The sequence below is a fragment of the Tribolium madens genome, unplaced genomic scaffold (genome assembly GCF_015345945.1).
Source record: "Tribolium madens isolate multiple individuals breed KSU strain unplaced genomic scaffold, Tmad_KSU_1.1 Scaffold_91;HRSCAF=231;Tcas5.2_LG7, whole genome shotgun sequence".
Classification (NCBI taxonomy): domain Eukaryota; kingdom Metazoa; phylum Arthropoda; class Insecta; order Coleoptera; family Tenebrionidae; genus Tribolium; species Tribolium madens.
The window spans coordinates 2,066,719-2,087,897 of NW_025401063.1; the positions used below are offsets into that span (position 1 = coordinate 2,066,719).

General features: G+C 30.7%; 5 protein-coding genes across 6 annotated transcripts in view; 4 read left to right on the forward strand and 1 right to left on the reverse strand.

The window, feature by feature from the left end:
• Positions 1-7,446, forward strand: LOC123011568. The gene is made up of 3 exons (XM_044409070.1): positions 1-105; positions 6,943-7,108; positions 7,172-7,446. The coding sequence occupies exons 2-3, from the start codon at positions 6,954-6,956 to the stop codon at positions 7,284-7,286; spliced, it is 270 nt and encodes an 89-aa protein (XP_044265005.1). The 5' UTR covers positions 1-105; positions 6,943-6,953; the 3' UTR covers positions 7,287-7,446.
• Positions 7,447-8,005: 559 nt separating this feature from the next.
• LOC123011729 (mucin-5AC-like) lies at positions 8,006-13,395 on the forward strand. The gene is made up of 6 exons (XM_044409317.1): positions 8,006-8,147; positions 8,202-9,543; positions 11,137-11,143; positions 11,268-11,322; positions 11,374-11,568; positions 11,620-13,395. Exons 1-6 carry the CDS (start codon positions 8,090-8,092, stop codon positions 13,284-13,286), a joined length of 3,324 nt encoding a protein of 1,107 aa, XP_044265252.1. The 5' UTR covers positions 8,006-8,089; the 3' UTR covers positions 13,287-13,395.
• A 315-nt stretch (positions 13,396-13,710) lies between these two features.
• LOC123011575 lies at positions 13,711-14,411 on the forward strand. The gene is made up of 2 exons (XM_044409078.1): positions 13,711-13,825; positions 13,878-14,411. The coding sequence occupies exons 1-2, from the start codon at positions 13,765-13,767 to the stop codon at positions 14,363-14,365; spliced, it is 549 nt and encodes a 182-aa protein (XP_044265013.1). The 5' UTR covers positions 13,711-13,764; the 3' UTR covers positions 14,366-14,411.
• A 2,113-nt stretch (positions 14,412-16,524) lies between these two features.
• LOC123011573 (suppressor protein SRP40-like) lies at positions 16,525-17,835 on the reverse strand. The gene is made up of 2 exons (XM_044409076.1): positions 17,711-17,835; positions 16,525-17,648 (listed from the first exon to the last, which is right to left on the reverse strand). Exons 1-2 carry the CDS (start codon positions 17,769-17,771, stop codon positions 16,558-16,560), a joined length of 1,152 nt encoding a protein of 383 aa, XP_044265011.1. The 5' UTR covers positions 17,772-17,835; the 3' UTR covers positions 16,525-16,557.
• A 2,116-nt stretch (positions 17,836-19,951) lies between these two features.
• The window catches only part of LOC123011571 (mannosylglucosyl-3-phosphoglycerate phosphatase), a 14,010-nt gene continuing 12,782 nt past the window's right edge, over positions 19,952-21,179 (forward strand). For both annotated transcript variants that reach the window (XM_044409073.1, XM_044409074.1), the window contains exons 1-2: positions 19,952-20,337; positions 20,432-20,657. In XM_044409073.1, coding sequence (XP_044265008.1) covers positions 20,212-20,337; positions 20,432-20,657 — 352 coding nt within the window. In that variant the 5' untranslated portion in view covers positions 19,952-20,211. The remainder of the gene's footprint in view (positions 20,338-20,431; positions 20,658-21,179) is intronic.

The following is a 21,179-nucleotide window of genomic DNA, read 5'->3' on the forward strand; positions in this document are numbered from 1 at the left end:
CGCACCTGTTGAGACTGCTCCGGTGATTTCAACGATAGGTTATCAGGGTTTCAGTGAGCTGTGTTTCAGCGAGTGCCCAGACGAGGTTTTCAGCCCTTCTTAAAGGTAATTTAACTCAACCCTAATTAGTTAATTAAACAAATGGAATTATCATATCTCATGTGATGTAATTAATAAAAAATAATTTAATTGAGTCTAGTTTTAAACATGCACAATTTTGAGAAGTTAGCTTCTATTATTTTCTCGAACTTTGTTCTAATAATCTTGATTTTGTCACTGTCTCAATCAAATTGATCGATTAATTTGATTCCAGTTTTAATTAATTCGAAAAAATGCCCGAAGAAGGTTTGACATGGTACACTGAACATATGAAATTTAAATTTTTGTACGGACACAGGTGTTATTTTAGCAAAAAATTATGTAATAATTAATTCAGATATTGATTTTTTGTTAAATTAGTAAAAATTTTTTTTTAATTTTGTAATAATATTCGTTCAAAAGATAAATGATATACAGGGTGTCCGCACAATTTAACTCAAACTCTAAATAAACGTCAAAAATAATGAATTCAGTATGAGGAATATACACAGGTTTTAAAACACAGGGTGTTTTAACACACAGAGACAGGAACATAGAAAAAATGTTAAGAAAACTTCTATCTATAAAAATTTCGGGAGTTTAAATTTTGCACTTTGACTCTGTTTTTGTTAATTGCTAAATAATTATAAAAAAACATGCAAAATTATCAGTAACACTAAATAAATATAAAATGTCAAAATTTTTTGACAGATAAATTTTTTTCAACATTTACTGGATTTCTGTCAATAAAACAATGATTTTCCTCAACAAAACGACATCTTATTTCTTTTTAAATCAAAGATGTAAATTTTTTTTTGTCATTTTTTCTTTTTTGCCACAAAGTAAGATTCCAGGAACATAGAAAAAATGTTAAAAAAAATTCTATCTATAAAAATTTCGAAATTATAGGAGTTTAAATTTTCCACTTTAACTTTGTTTTTGTTATTTGCTAAATAATTATAAAAAAACATAAAATTACACTAAATAAATATAAAATGTTAAAGTTTTTGACAGATAAAATTTTTTCAACATTTTTCTCATGTTGCGAGTTTTGAAACACTCTGTATAGCTTGGTTTCAGTTTTTCATCAAAAATGGATTGTGATTTTGAAATTAAGTTGGCGACACTGAACAATATGACAGAATAAGAGACGAGAATATGTCAAATTTTATACTTATTTTATTAAGTATTGCCAATCTAATCCAACCGTAGGCGACTATGATTAGAAAATATTTAAAAACATTTACTGGACTTTTGTAAATAAAACAACGATTTTCGTCAACTAAACAAGAGATGTTGTGACGTGAAATATTTTATAAAATAATAAATATAAATATATAATAAAAATAAAATGAAATAAAATATAATAAAAATAAATAAACAAAAAAGTTTTTTGTTTATTTTATAAGATTAGAAACTAAACAAAACACCAATTTTTTCATATAAAACGTTTTTTTAAAACAGTTTTTTATATGAAACATTTAATAATTTTTTCTCAACAGTGAAGAATTAAGTTGGCAACATTGAACAACATGACAGAAAAAGAGATGAGAATTAACGTATCAAATTTCATGTCATTTGTCTCTGTAGTATTGCCAATCTTATTTAAAACTTTAAAACATATTTTGTTTTTTTTTATATTAGAAACTAAAAAAAACACAAAAATGTAAAATCTGTTTAATTTAATAAACAATTTTCACCAACATTACAACATTTTGACAATTGTTTATTAAATGAAACAAACTTTATTTTTTATAATTTTTAATTTAAATCATAATATACATAATAAATAATCAAAAAAAATTTGAATTTTTTTTGCAACAATTTTTTGTAAAATATTATTTCAGTTTTTTGAGATTTACTTGTTATTAAAAATAATTATGTAAAACAACGGTTTTCGTTCTGCAATTTTTCTAAAAACGGAAATAAGCGTAAAGAAATTTGTATTTTAGAATTTTAAAGCTCGCTTTATTCATATCAAAAAAGTTGATAAATTTTTATAGTGTTACATTATTTGATTTCATTTAGTATATGAGCATAAAAAAAATAGTAAATTTTATGCAATTATTTCTAAAAAAAAATAGTGCAGGCTGGTAATTTTTGTTCAAGTCACATTTTTTATATACAGGGTGTTTTCTTAATATTGCGAAAAATTGAAACCACATATTTTACATCGAAAAATAACACTAATTTGTCGAGTAAACAATAGTCTTATAAAGCTTTGTTACGGATATACAGGGTGATAAAGTTTCATGATAAAAACTAAAATCCACCATTTCCTGAACACATATTATTTTCATAATATTTTATAGGCTTTATGAGGCATTGAAAGCACTTACTTTCCGACGATTACTTTATTTTTTTTGCTTACCAGTGGCGTGCATATAAGCATATTTTTTTATTAGTGTTGTTTTTCGATGTAGAATAGTGGTTGCAATTTTTCTCAATATTAAGAAAACACGCTATATATTAAATACAGAAAATCTCACCCAAAATTTTTTCAATTAATATCTCTGTTATTAATTGAGTAAAATACTTCAAACTTAAAATGTCAGAGAAAAAATAAGCATTCTCTTACATGAAATTAATTAGAGCAAGTATTAAAAAAATAGTGTTTAAAAAATTATGAAACAAAACTTGATTTCAGTATTTCCAAAATAGGACTTGTTTCTTAAATTTCTGTCAAAAATGCCTTTTTCAGCTTTTGAAAAAATTATTGTTTAAAAATAAACACAAAAAAATAAATAAAAACGAATTGACTATAAATAATAAAAAAATTGCGATACTCATAATAAAATTCCAAGTCCTCATTATCATTATCACTATGAATCACAATGATTAAAAAATTTAAACATTAAACTATTTTTACACTAATTATTATTAATTATTTACACAGGGTGTTCCAGCTAAGACTTATTTCCCTCAAAAAGCACTAAAAAGAGAAGAAACTTCTGCTTTAGAAACCGTGAATCAGAATTTAAAATTTTATTAAAACAACAGCGATAAACCTTACCAGCCACAAAACTTAATTAATTCGAATAAAACTAACTTTTTATTGTTAATTTTATCAAGTGAAATGCGGTTGGGGTAAATTAAACTTAATCTTATTTTGGATATCATAACATGTGGGGCCCCTTTGATGTATCTAATGCGTCAATATTATCCAACAGCAACATTGTTGAAAAGGCCACTTACAATGTTGTTGTTTATTTGGGGGAAACACAGTGAGATGCAAAGCACTCTGCGATGGTTAGTGTTTAAAAAAAATTGCTCAGTAAATTTAATTTACGATTTGACTATCGCAATAATTATTTAGGTACAAAATGCACGAATATTAATTTTAATTTGATTTAAATTGATCTGTCGTGCGTTATGTGAAACAACCAACTTTTTTTTTCAATTCCAATGAGAGAAAAGTGCAACTTTTTGTGAAACATGTATTAATTAACATTTGCCCTTTTTTATTTGTAAATTTGTGGTTGATTGAATTTATTTAAACGGCAACCACAATCAATTATCGACGTGAAATAATTTCCTCGTACTAAAATTAGCGGAATTTTCCAACATGCTAATTAAAGGAAACAAAGACTTTTGTTTGGAAGAAAACTCCTCATTACCCGCCCGATTTTTGCATTTTTCCAAAACCAAATCACGTCTTAGGACCATTAATTACAAATTCAAGACGTAACGAAGCCGCTTTGATATTTTAATAATCCGAACAAAGGATGCATTACGACATTTGCATTTTTGAGGGAAAAATTGCTAATTAGTTGTTGAAACTTATCAATTTTGCTGCCATATGGTGGCGTTATTTTTGGCCCAAGAGCGGAAATTAGAATTGATTGTGCGAGAAAAATGCATTCTCTTTTATAGATTAAAAGAAATTACAGCGTTGTTGAGACGGAGGCAAATGAAAGGAGCTTCGTGCAATTACACCTCCCTCGGACTTATAAATCAAAATTAAAGCTCAACTTCTAAACACCTAATAATTTATTGCCATTTAACTCGCGTTATTCGACCAAAGTGCAAATTGTCACCTTAATTGTTACAAAGCGACGTTTTCACTCGTTTAGGAAGCAACAATTAAAGTGTCTGAAAAAATACTCAAACTTTCCTAATCTACAACAAAAAAATACTAATAAATTAATCAAATCTGATGTTTTATTTTTATTGGTTTTATCTCTTGATTTCAAGCACCACATGTTTTCAGTCAATAAACAAAACACCAGTGTTAAAAATAATGTTTATCACAAATATTATAAAATATATAACAAGAAGTTATATTGGTTAAAAAATACTTAAATATTTTTAGCCCGGCGCATCCACCAAATTTGTTAGTTTTTTTTAATTTATAACGTGAAAACTAGGGGTTTTAGGTCAAAACGGTGTAAACGGATGAATTTTCCGGATTATTTTACGTAAGATAGCAATTTTTGATAAATTAAAAAAAATTTTTTGTAATTTTAAAAATAATGTTTATCACAAAAATTATAAAATGTAACAAGAAGTTTAATATTGGTTAAAAAATACGTAAATGTTTTTTAGCCCGGCGCATCCACCAAATTTGTTAGTTTTTTTAATTTATAACGTGAAAACTATCGGTTTTAGGTCAAAACGGTGTAAACGGATGAATTTTCCGGATTATTTTACGTAAGATAGCAATTTTTGATAAGTTAAAAAAAAAATTGTATTTTTTTTTGGTTACTGTTCATGTTGATTTTCAGCGATAACTTTGAAAGTATTAGTTTGGCACCGTTAAAAATTAATTTTAGTTTTGCATCCTTTGAAAAAAAGAATATTGACCTGAGATTAATAGTTAGCGAAATTTGTGATGTATCCAACAGTTAAAAATTTTTAAATTTTTTGATAATTTATAAACCACTTTGAATTTTTCAGTTTTCTTGGCACCAAACGACTTATATTTTACATTAATTTTAATTTTAAATTTAAGTTTTACTATTAATTTTAATTTACCTTTCTGAAAATTTACGTAGAAAGTTACAAATTAAGAAATAGTCTTTTTTTTAATTATCAGGATTATTTTACTGTTTTATTTTTGAAGATTTTTTTGTTACTCTTGACGTGGATTTTCAGCGATAACAAGTATTAATTGTAGCTTTTTATGTTAAGCAACGTTGGAATTAATAATAATTAATAATGACTTTAATTTTCTTTTAGTCTCAGGACGATAAACATTTTTTTTTAGAAAATAAAAAATTAAAACTAATTTTTTTTACTACGAATTATACTAATTATACTACGACTTATTCAGTTTTCTTGTCGCCAGACGACTTTTTGAGACATTTTACTTTAATTTTTGTTTAATTTGAATTTTACTTTAAATTTTAATTTAACTTTTCTGAAAATTTAGGCCGAAATTGACAAAACAAGAAAAAGTCAAATTTTTGAAAACTATTGATGTTAGGTCTAAACGGTTCACACATATGATTTTTTTTTAATAATTTTATGTGAGCTAGTGATTTTTGATAATTTTGGAATTTTTTTTATTTCTGTTTTCTCTATATTTTTTTTTTAGTTACTTTTGACGAGTATTTTTAGTAATAATTTTTCAATTATTGGTGGTAGCCTCTTATGTTTAACACTGCTGGAAAACGATTTTAATTTTCCATCTTCAAAAAAAAAGATTATGGTGCTGGGAGAGAGAGAGAGAAATTCCAAAACCTTTGATAATTTTTAATCTCCGAATTATCCATTTTTATTACCGCCAAACGACTCTTAGGAACATTTTACTTTATTTTTTACTTTCAATATTATAATAACAAAGTTTGTTAACAATTTAATCTTTTTCTGGTCGTTAAAAATTTATTTCTCCTATTTTTTTAATATGAATTTTTGCTATATTTTTTGTATTAGCTTATCACTCAATTTTCTTAATAAAAAATGTACTAAAACGTTTTACAGAGAAATAAATAAAGTCAGTTTTGCCCTAATTTAGTAATTTTTTAGTCCAGTTTAAGGCAAAAACTTAGTTTTTAGCTCAAGAGCGTTTTTAGAGCTAGAAAATAACTAACATTTTTAATGAAATTTGTTAATTTTTCGTATTATTTTCGACGAAGATTTTACAGAATAATTGTGTTTTTTGCTAAAGTGTAGTCTGATTTAGCAAAATTTTTCGAAAAAGCTGACCTTTTAACTGAAAAAATTGCTTAAACACCTGAAAAAGACAAAGAGATAATTTTCAATAAAATTTTGTCATTTTTTGTTGTATTTTTGAATAAATTTCTCTTTAATTATTGCGCTTCTAATTTTAAACGTACTAAAACACTTGAAAAAGGCAAAAATAATGTTATTTTTGGCTTTATAAAACGATTTTTTGACCCAATTCAGCAAAATCTTGGGAAAAAAGAAAGTTTTTATCTAAAAAACGTTCTTTTAAGCGCTTGAAAAGTATTAAGTATCACCATTTGAATAGTTTTTGCACTAATTTGTCTTATTTTTACTCCTTGTTTCGAAATAATTGTTATTTTTACTGAAAATTAATTTTGTTGAAAAATCAATCAATCAAATTGTAGTTCACATTTAATTTAAAATTGACATTTAAATAATTACATTTATTGTAGATTTTAGATAAGATATTCATGAAAGTTTGCAATTTTTATTCCAATTTGACTCATTCAGCGACCTCGGAATGAACATTTGTTAAAAACTTTAAAAAATTGGAATTAAAAAATCAAAACAAGTTAAAAACTAAAAAAATTGGACCAAATTCTAACACCTCTAATATTTTTTATTAAAATTAACGTCGACACGTGTTTCGTCGATCAAACTGACATCATCGGGACCAATTATAATGCAATCACAGAAAAATAAAACAAATAAAATCACGATTTTTTTATTTTTTAGAGCTTTCCAGCATGTCGAGGCCGTTGATCTTCCTGGCTCTAACTTTAACAGTCTTCTTCTCTGTGGCGAGTTCTTCATCAGACAGTCCTTGTCGGCGCGAAAAATTCAAGAGTTACGAAGATCTCAACGTCTACTTGGCATGTGTGAAGATGCAAGCTACAATGAGGTACCAAATAAAAAAAAAACTAAAAAAAATTAATTAATTTTTTTTTAATTTTGGTGTTTTTAGGTACGGTAAACGGGCCCCCCCGTCCCTGCTCCTCCGCAAACTCCAGCCCGATGTCTTCACCGACTACGAGAACGATTTCCCAGCAATTTCCAACATGTTATACGGCGACAACTAAAACTTCTTCTCACCACACAACACAGTATTATGTTTATATGATTTTTGTGTAGTTTCGAATTAAGTTTGGGCCATTTTCTCAACGTTTATTTAATGTAGAACGCTTTAATAAATAAAAAGACAAGTAAAGTTTTCAGAATCATTTTTAACTGAAATGTCAATAAAATGTTAGTCACAATAATAGAAAATTACGCATCATGTCTCGCTGTATTTTATTCGCTTCTGTTTATTTTCTTAAAGTTTTCATACTAAAAACGATGAAATGAGGATTTATGGCCTTGTTTATTACGAGCAGACATAATAATGACCTTTTTATTCGTAATGAGAGATTCCCAATAGAATTGCTGAGTTAATAAATTAACGGAACTTCCGCAACTCCACTCTTGTTTCACGAAAAGATAAAACGCTGTTTGAACAACAAAATGCGTTATTTTTTTGATAATTGCCGGATGAATGAAAGATAAAGAAAAAATGTCGATTAAAATGCGAAGCAGTGAAAAATTTATCCACGGCTTATTCGGCTTAAAAGTAATACAATGTTATTAAAAATTTGATAAAAGTTAAGTCATTTTGCTGATATTAACTTCAAATTTAGATAAATTTAAAAAAGCGGATACAGTTATTTTCGTTACAGTATATTTTAAATAAAACGAGAAAGGGTAATAATATATTGTCCATAATAATATAAATCATTGACGATTAGTGTGTGTAAACCCTTAATCGGCAATAAAGTACTATGATGATAAATCCCTATAAAAAGCGATGATTGTAATGGAATTGTGTAGATAATAAGTGTATGTGACGATGAGATTTTTCGTCACAATAGCCCTTTTGGGTCTTAGTACTTCGGTATTTGCGAGTCGTAAGTGATTTCAACATTTGGGGGAATAAAAAAATTAATTTAGTAATTTTGAAGCTCCCAATCATTTGTGTCCTGCTGTGGATGGTCCAGATTCTGTTTATATTCCACATGAAGACTGTCGAAAATTTTGGCAATGCTCAAATGGAGTTGCTTATAAGTTTGATTGTCCAACGACTACAGTTTTTGATCCAAGTTTGAACGTTTGTGTTCATGAATGGCAGTATAATTGCAAGGGGAATCCCAGTTCCACTAAACCAACGGAACCAGCAACTGAAAAACCCACTGAAAAACCAACTGATGCTTCAAGCAAGAAACCGACTGAAGAACCAATTGAAAAAACCACGGAACCAAATAAGGAAACCAGTCCAACTCGTCCAAGTAAACCAACACGACCACCATGTACGTCGTCACGGCCTACTAGACCTAGACCAACAAGACCACAACCCACAAGGGTACCAACTGAAAAACCAACGGATAAACCTACCAAAAAACCAACTGAAGAACCAACTGATGCCCCAAGCGAGGAACCAAGTGGAAAGTCTACAGAACCAAATGAGGAAACCAGCAAAGTGACAAACATTCCAACACGTCCTACAAAACCATCACGTCCCACTAAACCCACTCGCTCACCATGTACGTCGTCACGGCCTACTAGCCCTAGACCCACAAAACCACAACCCACAAGGGTACCAACTGAAAAGCCTACTCAACAACCAACGCAGAAACCCACTGAAATACCAAGCAAAAAACCAACTGAAGAACCAACTGCTACTCCAACTGAGGAGCCTGCCAAAGAACCAACTGATGCTCCAAGCGAGAAACCAACTGTAGAACCAAGTGAAGAAACTAGCAAAGTGACAAACACTCGTCCAAGTAAACCAACACGAGCACCATGTACGTCGTCGCGGCCTACTAGACCTAGACCAACAAAACCACAACCCACAAGAACACCGACTGAAAAGCCTACTGAACCACCAACGCAGAAACCCACTGAAAAAACAACGGAAAAACCAACAGAAGAACCCACTAAAAAACCCACTGAAAAACCAACCGAGGAACCCACTGAAAAACCAACGCAGAGACCCACTGAAAATCCAACGGAAAAACCAACAGAAGAACCCACTGAAAAACCAACCGAGGAACCCACTGAAAAACCAACAAAAAAACCCACTGAAAATCCAACAGAGGAACCCACTGAAAAACCAACAAAAAAACCCACTGAAAAACCAACAGAGGAACCCACTGAAAAACCAACTGAGAAACCAACTCGTCCAGATAGCAGAGAATCTGGGGAAAGTGGCGAAAGGTCAAATGAAAGTTCCAACGGTTCCAACAGTGGTTCCAGCAGTGGTTCCAGCAGTGGTTCCAGCGAAAGTAACGAATCATCAGAACTAGGGTTTGGTTCGGGTTGAGGCAAAAGAGGACATCAAGATGTTAGCGCACAAACTGAATAAATATGTATTTATTTAAAACAAAATTTGTTTTTTTGTTAGTATGTTTTATGAAAGGTAAAAAGTCAAAACGGAAACTACAATTAAACCATTAAAAAAATATTTCCCACAATTTCAGTTATCTTAATTTAGATAAGTAAAATAGCTCAACTTTTCCCCAAGCCCATAAATTACATTTATCGATAATTCTATAAATCTAGTATTTTTAGAATTGACAAAATTTATTAGCTCACCATATTGTTACAAAAATTTTCTTAAAAATTTTTATCTGAAAACTGTTTGTCCACAAATTTGTTTTCAACTGATAACGGAAAACTTGTCTACGAGACGATAATTGAAAAATGTTTTTCTCAATGTTGCACAAGATGTCTTATACATTATCTTATTATCTTATACAGGGTGAATGTAAAGTATGGAACCAAGGGGTTTTATTTTTAATCATTTGCCTCCAGAAAATAATAATTAATATAAATTAGAGTAATATAAAAAATGTGATCGTATTTTCAGAACGAAATTTTGTTTTGTTTTTGAGTTATGCGATTTTTTTTGTCAAAACTGCAATTTTTGTGAAAAATTTTTTTTTGAAAAAAATTAATATATAGCAGATAGTTGTAATCCTTAGAGTATAGCTTTTATGAGAAAAATATTTTTATAGCGGGTTGCCATTTAAAAAAATATTTTTTTTTGTAAAACTCAAAAACAAAAGGACATTTCGAAAAATTTTATTCTTGATAAAACATCACATTTTTATAGTACTTTATCACTCATCAATTAGTTTTTTGAAAAAAAAAATTGTTTAAGCAAAAAACCTTTGGTTCCATACTTTTTATTCACCTGGTATATGTTTTTTTTTTAATTATTTAGTAAAAGTACAAAAATTTTGCGAATAAAAGCCACAAATAACATGAAACAGTGTTATAATTTAGGATATAGCTTTCTTGTTTTCCCTTCTAATAGCCTGTAGCAAAAAAAAAAAATTTTTACAACAAAAATAAGTAGAGTCAAAGTGCAAAATTTAAACTCTCATAACTTGGAAATTTTTATAAATAAAATTTTTTTAACACTTTTTCCATGTTCCTGGTACATACCTTACATGGCATTTTTCTCTGGGTCGCGATTTCTGGCGCATCCTGTATTTAACAAAAAACAATTTAGTTTAGTAAATAAAAATGGAAAAAAATCACAATAAACGCAATAGCGTTAAAAATTAAATAAAACTTTGCACAGGTGCAAAATTCACTAAGTTGTATTACTTATTACGTACTGATTATAAAAACTTAAATCCTTTAAAGCAATAACAGTACATTTTTTTTAATTAATCCTATAATTGACTATTAACCGCTTGTTTTTCTTACAAAAACTTTAATCCTTTATTTTTTATTCCTATTCTTTTTGATTTTTTATTTTTCTATATATTTTTTATTTCTTATTTTCTTTATTAATTTTATTGCATAGTTTCTTGACAATTTAAGTTTTACTTTCCTATCTAAAATTTATAGTTGTTTATCTTTTAATTTCTTCGTCATATAAATGTCTAGATTATCAGTAATCTCTTAGAACAATGAACAAGTTCGAATTCCATAAAAAGTTATAAAAGAATAAAAACCAGACAGTAGTTCAATCATTCTTTTGGGATTCGTAGAAGTACTCCAGTATTTGACGATCATAGAAGATGAAAGTGTTTTTAACAGTTATTTCCTTGTTTTCTCTTGGACTAGCAAGCTGTGAGTAGTTAAAATACATTCTGGAACTTGGAAAATAATCTGTTTTTCCAGCTCCTTCAGACTCGTGTCCAACAATCGACGGTGCATTTCCTGTATATTTACCGCATGAAAATTGTGGAAAATATTATGAGTGTTCAAATGGTGTAGCATATTTGTTTGATTGTCCAGCTGGATTACACTGGAATGTTAATAAACTCACTTGTGATTGGCCACATGATGCCGGATGTGAAGACAAAAATGAAGAAAGTGAGGAATTTAAAACGGATTTTTGAAGTAGGAAAATAATGTGTTTTCCAGATCCTTCCAGCTTGTGTCCAGCAGTAGATGGAGCTTTTCCTGTATACTTACCACACGAAGATTGTGGAAAATTTTATCAGTGTTCAAATGGTGTAGCGCATTTGTTTGATTGTCCAGCTGGATTACACTGGAATGTTGATATTCTCACTTGTGATTGGCCACACGATGCCGGATGTGAAGGCAGACATGAAGAAAAAACAACCACTACATCTACAACCACAACAACAACAACAACAACAACTCAACAACCACCTGAAGAAATTACTACAACTGATCCAAGAACTACGGAAGAAGGAAGTGGAGATGACCAAAACGAGACCACAGAAGACAATAATGAAAACACAACCAAAAATCCAGTATCTGAAGAAACATCACCAAATGATGATACAACTGAAAATCCGGTTACTGAAGAAACTACCTCGAAAAAACCTGTAACGGACGGAGAATTGACAACAGACGATGATTCGGATGTGACTGAATGCACACCTGAAGAACCAACTACAGATGATGATGACAGTGAAACAACTGAAAAAAATGTTACAGATGATGATAACAATTCTGAAAACGTTACTGAAGATGGAGATGACGAAACTACCGAAGAACCTGTTACAGATGACGATAACAATTCAGAAAACGTTACAGACGATGACAATAATAAAACCACAGGTGATGACGAAACTACCGAGAAACCTGTTACAGATGACGATAACAATTCTGAAAACGTTACTGAAGATAGAGATGACGAAACTACCGAAGAACCTGTTACAGAAGACGACAATAACTCAGAAAACGTTACAGACGATGACAATAATGAAACCACTGACGGTGACGATACTACCGAAGAACCTGTTACAGATGATGATAACAATTCTGGAAATGTTACAGACGATGACAATAATGAAACTACAGACAATGACGAAACAACTGAAGATCCTGTTACAGATGACGATAACAATTCTGAAAACGTTACAGACGATGACAATAATGAAACCACAGACGATGACGATACTACCGATGAACCTGTTACAGATGACGATAACAATTCTGAACATGTTACAGACGATGACAATAATGAAACTACAGACGATGACGAAACAACTGAAAATCCTGTTACAGATGACGATAACAGTTCTGAAAACGTTACAGAAGACAATGAAGAATCAACGACCGACAACAGTTCTGAAAATGTAACAGAACCTAACACAACTGAAGAAACAACAGTAACAGAAAAACCAACAACTACAGAAAAACCAACAACCACTGAAAAACCGACAACCACAGAAAAACCAACAACCACTGAAAAACCGACAACCACAGAAAAACCAACAACCACTGNAAAACCGACAACCACAGAAAAACCAACAACCACTGAAAAACCGACAACCACAGAAAAACCAACAACCACTGAAAAACCGACAACTACTGAAAAACCGACAACCACTGAAAAACCAACAACGCAAGAACAGCTTTCAGATGAAGAAATAGTTGATGCCATTTGCAAAGCCAGGCCTGAAGACATTTTCTTAACAGCTCATCCATCCAACTGTCACAAATATGCTGTTTGTATGACTGGAAGATACGTCATTCAAACTTGCCCAGATGGTAACCACTTTAGTCCATCTAGTATGGCTTGCACAAAATCATCAAATGGCGAATGTAATGTCTAATCTATTTCTTAAAGTAAATAAAATGTTTCCAACAATTAAAATATACTCTTAAAATAGACAAATGTAAAACTTTGTTGTCTAGTAACGAAATAAACTTTATAAATCTAAACATCTTGTTTAAAATAATGATGAATAAGCGTAGCGAGTGAAATAAATTTCATTTTTTAAAAGAATTAATTGAGATCAATTGTTTAATAGTATCTAAACTTCTCTTTAATCTCTATGAGTAATTGCAAAAGCTTTCAAAAGACTACAAATTGTAATTAAAAAATATTTTGCTCTTAATTGGCTTAAGATAAATGACGTCTTTTCGACGAAAATCACTTCTATTGCATCACCAAAATCCAAGAAATGACAGGAAACATACGATTTGTAATTTTGTTATCTAACACTTAAAAGCAAATTGTGATAAGAGTAATCGATTTTTACCCAAAACTGGCAAATTTTATCATCATTGTCTCTAGTATCTCCTAGCAAAATGAAGTTCCTAACTGTCCTCGTGTGTTTTACTTTCTGCTTCTTCAATGTTAAATCCGAAGGTTTGTAATTTATTCTTTTAATTGATTATTTTTAATTATTGTTTTATTATAGAAGTGAATTCAAAAAAACTTGATCAAATTAAAGAAATCGCCGCCAAAATCGCCCCCCATGACACCCTCGCCAAATCCCAAAACCTTGACGATTTAGAAAAAATCAAAATTATTCAAAATTTATTAAATGCAGTGCGAAATCAACCCGGTTCTTCGGTAGTAAAAAGCCAAAAATCCGTTGAAGAAACCGTCGATGTAGCCCCACTTATGAAGATGTTGAGCGCCAAAATCGCGACTTCCGGAGAAGTTGCGGAAACGCCTGTCAAAAAACAAGATTTTGAAGATTTGGCGGCGAAAATGTCACCTCAAACTGTGGTTCGAACTCGAAGGGCGAGTGAAGTTAGCGATTTGGAGAAGACTTCTCTCATGAATAAAATCGCATTAAAAGTGGATTCTGTTGGTCAAGTCTCAAGTGTTCGCGAGAACCAGCAGAAGACGTCTCAACTTCTTCACAGTTTGGGAGAAAAAGTCGCAGCTTCGAAAAATTAGAACTTTGTAATTAATTAACTTATTTTAATAAAGTGAGTGAAATCTATTTACGAGCTTTGTTCAAACCTCTAAACTGATAATTTGCACTCGAGAGATAAAAAAGATGATACATTGTGAATGTTGTCACTATTTCTGAATCATGTTTCACGGAAAAAATACTTGAGATAAAAATTTTCCAATCAATATTTTTATTTTTGAATTGTTTTTCACACAATACAAATTTCTAGATCAAATAATAATGATCATAACACTCTTTAAGGAAATAATTGACTTTGTAGCAATTTAAATATTTCGTACAGTCGTAAGGATCTTTTCTCATTGACGAATCAAAATTAGATGAACAAGATCATCTACATCTTTGTATCTACAGTAGTTCAAATAGTGCATTTTTGTTAAATTCTTCTTTGACAACGTCGAATTCTTCCGATTCGCTTGAATTGAACTACTTGAATCACTAGAACTGCTACTGCTTGATGAATTTGAACTACTAGAATCGGATGGATTGCTAGAACTAGAATCACAACTACTTGATGAATTGTTGTCTGTGATTGTGGAAGGTTGTGGGGTAGAACTATACAGGGTGATTCTTTTAGGGCCTACATTAGAAACTTTTTAACTTCTAATGCAGATAAAAATTTGAAATTTTGTACACAACCTAAATCGACCAGTCTGAGTTCAACTAAATTATTTTCAAAACTTCGAGAAATTGGCGCCAACTTTGAAATTTCAAATGGTATTCACTTATTTTTATTGCATTTTTGAATACTCTTCTCCAAACTGAGTAAAATGTACCTAGTTGTTAGTACTTATCTGTTATAGTTTTTGATATATGTCAATTTTTGGTAAAAATTTTTATTTGCAGGGGTTCACTTAAAACATTACAGCTCTTGAACCCTTTGCGATAAGTGAATAATTTTTTTGGATTCACTAATCAAAAGTTTGAAGAGTTTTCTAAAATTTTTAGAATTGTCAACTGTTAAATTGCAAAGCTAATATGATTTTTTGAAAATGATGATTAACAAACAGCTTTTTCAAATAAAATGACCCTATTTTTTCAACGGCAATTGAAAGTACATCAATTTATAGAAGGAATTTTATCAACAACATGTCCTATACCCATTTCTTACAGTTTTTGAAATAATTACAAAAAACATGTTTTTGTTTTTTTATTATCAAGAGCTGTGATGTTTTGAATGAACCCATACAAATGAAAATTTCTATTTAAAAATTGATATACCAGGTGAATAAAAAGTATAGAACCAAACGTTTTTTGCTTAAAACTATTTATTTTTTGAAAAAACTAATTGATGAGGGCTAAAGTACTATAAAAATGTGATGATGTAACAAAAATAAAATTTTTCGAAATTTTCTTTTATTTTTGAGTTCTAGAAAAAAATTTTTTTTTTTTAAATGGCAACCCACTATAAAATCATTTTTCTCATAAAAGCTACACTCTAAGGATTACAACTATCTGCTTTATTTTTAATTTTTTTACATAAATTGCAATTTTGACAAAAAAAAATCGCATAACTCAAAAACAAAACAAAATTTCGTTCTGAAATTACGATCACATTTTTTATATTACTTTAATTTATATTAATTATTATTTTCCGGAGGCAAATGATTAAAAATAAAACCGCTTGGTTCCATACTTTATATTCACCCTGTATGTAATAAACTATGACAGATAAGCACTAACAACAAAGTACATTTTACACAGTTTGAAGAGAAAAATTCAAAAATGCAATAAAAATAAGTGATTACCATTTGAAATAATTTGTGTACAAAATTTCAAATTTCTATCTGCATTAGAACTTAAAAAGTTTCTAATGTAGGCCCTAAAAGAATCATCACCTTGTATAGTTGGTATAGGATTAGTACTAGTTGGTACAACAGTAGAAGTAGTTGGTCTAGTTAGTCTAGAAGATTCAAAGTCGCCGACCAAAAAAGTGCAAAAACATCTTGAGTTGAATACAATATTTTAGCAAATTTTCTTTAAATGGAAAAATAGAATTTCTCAACAACAGTGATTCAAACAGGGTCAAATAACCATTTTTTTTAATTATTTTAAGTATATTTAGATAAAACAACTCTTGATTATCTTATCGTTTGACGATCCAACAAGGGAAAAACACTGTGGTGGAGAAGAAACACATAACTAAATACTAGAAAAATTTGATTTTATTATATATTTACAAAGTTTCACATTTGGCATAAGTGGGAGGAACACAAATGCGTATAATTGAATGGAACATGTACTTTTGGGGGCAAGTTTTCACCAAATATACTCCATTGTAGCAATTCAAATATTTAGTGCAGTCGTAAGGATGACCTTTCACTGAAGAAAGAGAATCAGAAGTGCATTCCTCTCCTGCAAGACTATCAATTCCTTCAAAAAGTATTTTAGAAAGTATAGTTTTGTCAAATTTGGAACCATTAGATTCTGTTAAATCTTCTTCAGATTCGTCCAAATGTCGCTGGTGGTGCTGATGGTGGTTATCATGGTGGTCATCATGATGATTATCATGGTGGTCATCATGATGGTTATCATGGTGGTCATCATGGTGGTTATCATGGTGGTCATCATGGTGGTCATCATGGTGGTTATCATGGTGGTCATGATGGTGGTGATGGTCATGATGGTGGTGGTTAGACTCGTCAGAAGAATCATCAGAATCCCGTGAGGAATCATCAGATTTGCTCGAATCTTCGGAATCACTTGAGGAATCATCACTAGAGTTGCTTGAATCATCAGAATCATCACTTGAGGAATTGTGATCAGTGGTAGTTTTGTGGGTACTACTAGTAGGTTTCCAGGTGGGTTTTTCAGTGGTCGAATGGGTGGGTTTTGTACTTTTGGTATGATGAGTTGGGTCTTTGGTCGTCCTTGTGGGTCTGGAAGAATGGGTTGGGTGTTTGGTTGACTTTGTTGGGCGAGTAGAACTAGTAGAATGGGTTGGTCGCGTGCTTGCACTAGTCGAGTTTGAGTGGCCTGTACTAGTTGAAAGTGAACTACTACTAGAAGTTGATTCTGAACTACTACTAGAAGTGGTAGGTTCAAGAGTTGGAGTACTAGCAGAACTTGAACTTTCTGAAGAAGTTTTTCCCCTGCAACCCGCTTGTTCGGGATAATCGCACACATTTATTTCAGGGTTGAAGTCTAGTCCATCTGGACATTCCAGAAGATGGGGGGTACCATCGTGACATTCATAGAATTTGCTACAATCCGTTTCGTGGGGAAAATACACCGGAGTTGGGGGATCAACAGCAGGACAAACAATATCTAAAAAATCAAAAGTCTACAATGTAAAATATGTATAAATAATAATTAATAAAAATACCCACCGGTTGTGTCGGCCAAAACACCGCAAAGTGTGACCCCAAGCAAAAATAAAACTTTTATCATCTTTATTTCTCAATCAAATAAACTTCTGATCTACTAGACTTTCTAATTCAAGCCTTTTATAATAATTTAAGGTGATAAAAACCACTTTGTCTCCTTTGATTCTAATCACCGTTGAGTTCATTTTCGCGGTACATCAATTCTGAATCATAAGAAACACATTTTTTCGAAAAAATACATGTGATAAAACATAATTTTCTGTAAAACTTTGATAAGATAGCATCCTTCAAAGCATTTGAACGAATTTATCACGTGCAAAAATTAGTACAGGTGATGGAAAGTTAATGTAAATTAAAAAGTTAGATAAGCAAGAAAGTTAAAAAAAGAGTTTTAAAAAAGAATTTTTTTTTAATTTAAGCATTTCTTTAAGAAATTTTTAAATGTTTTTTTGCAAGTCTAGAAATTTTTTAATTTAGTACATCTAACACTTTCTTCTCCTCCACTGTCTTTTGCAACACGATGTTTTAAAAAAGTCTTGATTGACATTTTTTTAAATTTAAGTATTTTTTAAGAAATTTTTAAATGTTTTTTGCAAGTTTAGAATTTTTTTAAGTCGGTACATATTTTTTGACATTTTTTTAGTCTCCCCAACTGTCTTTTGTAACACGAAATTTTGAAGAAAAGTCTCAATTTACATTTTTTAAATTTGAGCATTTCTATTTAAGAATTTTTTAAAATCTAAACATTGTTTAAACTGGTATTTCTAGACACTTCCTTAGTCTCCCCCAATGTTTTTTGCAATACGATGTTTTAAAAAAGTCTCGATTGATATTTTTTAAATTTAAGCATTTTTTATGAAATTTTTAAATGTTTTTTGCACGTTTAAAATTTTTTAAAAGTCTCAATTTACATTTTTTAAATTTGAGCAATTCTATTTGAGAAATTTTTAAACATTTTCTTTGCAAATCTAGATATTGTATAAACCGGTATTTTTAGCCACTTCCTTAGTTTCCCCCACTGTCTTTTGCAACACAATGTTTTAAAAAAGTTTCGATTGACATTTTTTTAATTTAAGCATTATTTTAAGGAATTTTTAAATGTTTTTGCAAGTTTAGAAATTTTTTAAGTCGGTATTTTTTGACATTTTCTTAGTCTCCCCAACTGTCTTTTGTAACACGATATTTTGAAATGTCTCAATTTACATTTTTTAAATTTGAGCATTTCTATTTGAGAAATTTTTAAACAATTTCTTTGCAAATCTAGATATTGTTTAAACCGATATTTATAGACACTTCCTTAGTCTCCCCCACTGTTTTTTGCAACACAATGTTTTAAAAAAGTCTCGATAGACATTTTTTTAATTTAAGCATTTTTTTAAATAATTTTTAAATGTTTTTTGCAAGTTTAGAATTTTTAAACCGGTATTTATTGACATTTTCTTAGTCTTCCCAACTGTCTGCAACACGATATTTTGAAAAGTCTCAATTTACATTTTTTAAATTTGGGCATTTCTATTTGAGAACTTTTTAAACATTTTCTTTGCAAATCTAGATATTGTTTAAACCGGTATTTTTACACCCTTTCTTAGTCTCCCCCACTGTCTTTTGCAACACAATGTTTTAAAAAAGTTTCGATTGACATTTTTATAATTGAAGCATTTTTTTAACTAATTTTTAAATGTTTTTTTATAAATCTAGAAAATTTTTAATCCAGTTGACACTTTCTTAGTCTCCCCAACTGTCTTTTGTAACACAATATTTTGAAAAGTCTCGATTGACACTTTACTAAATAAAAATGAAACTCTTAATCCGACAGGATTTGACCACAATGACTAATATAATGTAATATACTATTGTTTGTTGCTTGTAACTTATAAATAAAAAAAAACATTTTTTGAGTTCGTTAAATTATAAATTGATATTTTTTGTTGCATGTAATTGGAGTAAAAAGTGTAGAAAAACAATTTAACATTAGAAATAGTTTATTTTTGTATTAAAACCTCAATAATTTTGTGGCTATGCAACCAATTATATACGCAAGTAAAAAGTACTTTGTTTTTTGTTTGTAACTTGTAATTAAAAAAAAAATTTGACTGCGTCTAATCAAATTATGAATTTATGTTTCTTGTTTGAGGCAATTGCAGTAAAACGTATAGAATTTTATTATGTGGCTATGCAACCAAATATACACAGTAGTCAAAAACGCGTAGGTCGATTGTCATGCGCACTCCCTTTGACATTTCCCCAAATGTCAACAGATGTCACACACATCCTGCGGAGAAATTAAACCGTTCGTCCTTCAATTCGGCCTTTGAAGGATGTTAAATATTTAATTTGTGACGAGTTTCCTCTCCCGCTCCATGACTTGATCACATCCACGTTGAAAACCAAAAAATGGGATCACAGAGCAAAACCCTTTCATATCAATCATAAGTCCGTGAGTAGCCCTCGAAGCCCTTCACTAACCCGGTGTGTGGTTGCCATGTTCTAACAAGGGGGCTGTCATGGCTAGCTTCGCGGCGCAGGCCGCCCTCCGGGCCAAGTGGAGCTCGCTGGTGGAGGAGCACAGCATCGAGGTGCCCCCCGAGGTGACCAGCAAAGTGACAAGTGTGGTCGGCTGGCTCAAACAGGTTTGCATGCCAAAAGCTTTCATTATCGCTCATTCGCGCTGCTTGTCTTGCTGTCTTCGGTGGGGTAATTGTTGTGATTTTGGGTGTTGCGAAGGCGTCGCTGGAGGTGCGAGCGGCGGGACGCAGGGCTGTCAATACGCTGGCCGGGGGCATGGCGCAGCATTTGGTCATTCTGCATTTCAACGATGTGTACAACGTGGAGCCGAGACAGGGGCCGGAGCCCGTGGGGGGCGCAGCGAGGTTCTGCACCGCCATCAAGAGTTTCCAGCATTTGCATCCTCTGGTGCTCTTCAGTGGAGATGCCTTTTCACCCAGCATGTGTGAGTAGTGGGGGGCGATTGATTTTCATAATTGATTTTATAATCACTTTTTTGTCATTATTTTCTAATCTTTCGTTGGTTTATTTTTAGACAAATTTGTTTTATTTTTAAATCTGCTATTTTAGTACTTTTACGTAATGATAAAAATTGCTTAAACTTATTGTCAGATCAAAGACTCTATTTCAACAGAGTAAAACCAAAAACGTCTCCAGTGGCTTCTCTTAAAATATCTCAGATTTTTTATTTTTTTAAAAATACATACATATACTCGATTTATTAAATAAATTATACTTTTTATTTTGTCGTATTTATCGATTATTTTTTTTTTAATTACGAGCCGCCACTGAACATTTGTTTTACGTAATGATAAAAATTGCTCAAACTTATTGTCACATCAAAGTTTTATTTTTTACAGTTTAAGGCATTATGTAGAATTGTAGACTCTATTTCAACAGAATAAAACGCTTCTCTGCCACTGGAGACGTTAAAATATCTCTGATTTTTTATTTTTATAAAAATACA

What these genes read in the sequence shown, in the direction of transcription:
- LOC123011575 (XM_044409078.1), top strand. Translation starts at nt 13,765, where the DNA reads ATGAAGTTCCTAACTGTCCTCGTGTGTTTTACTTTCTGCTTCTTCAAT. An exon ending in CTTCAATGTTAAATCCGAAG is followed by an intron (nt 13,826 to 13,877) that starts GTTTGTAATTTA and finishes GTTTTATTATAG; the next exon opens with AAGTGAATTCAAAAAAACTT.
- LOC123011573 (XM_044409076.1), bottom strand. Translation starts at nt 17,771, where the DNA reads ATGATAAAAGTTTTATTTTTGCTTGGGGTCACACTTTGCGGTGTTTTG. An exon ending in TGTTTTGGCCGACACAACCG is followed by an intron (nt 17,649 to 17,710) that starts GTGGGTATTTTT and finishes TTGATTTTTTAG; the next exon opens with ATATTGTTTGTCCTGCTGTT.
- LOC123011568 (XM_044409070.1), top strand. Translation starts at nt 6,954, where the DNA reads ATGTCGAGGCCGTTGATCTTCCTGGCTCTAACTTTAACAGTCTTCTTC. An exon ending in AAGATGCAAGCTACAATGAG is followed by an intron (nt 7,109 to 7,171) that starts GTACCAAATAAA and finishes TGGTGTTTTTAG; the next exon opens with GTACGGTAAACGGGCCCCCC.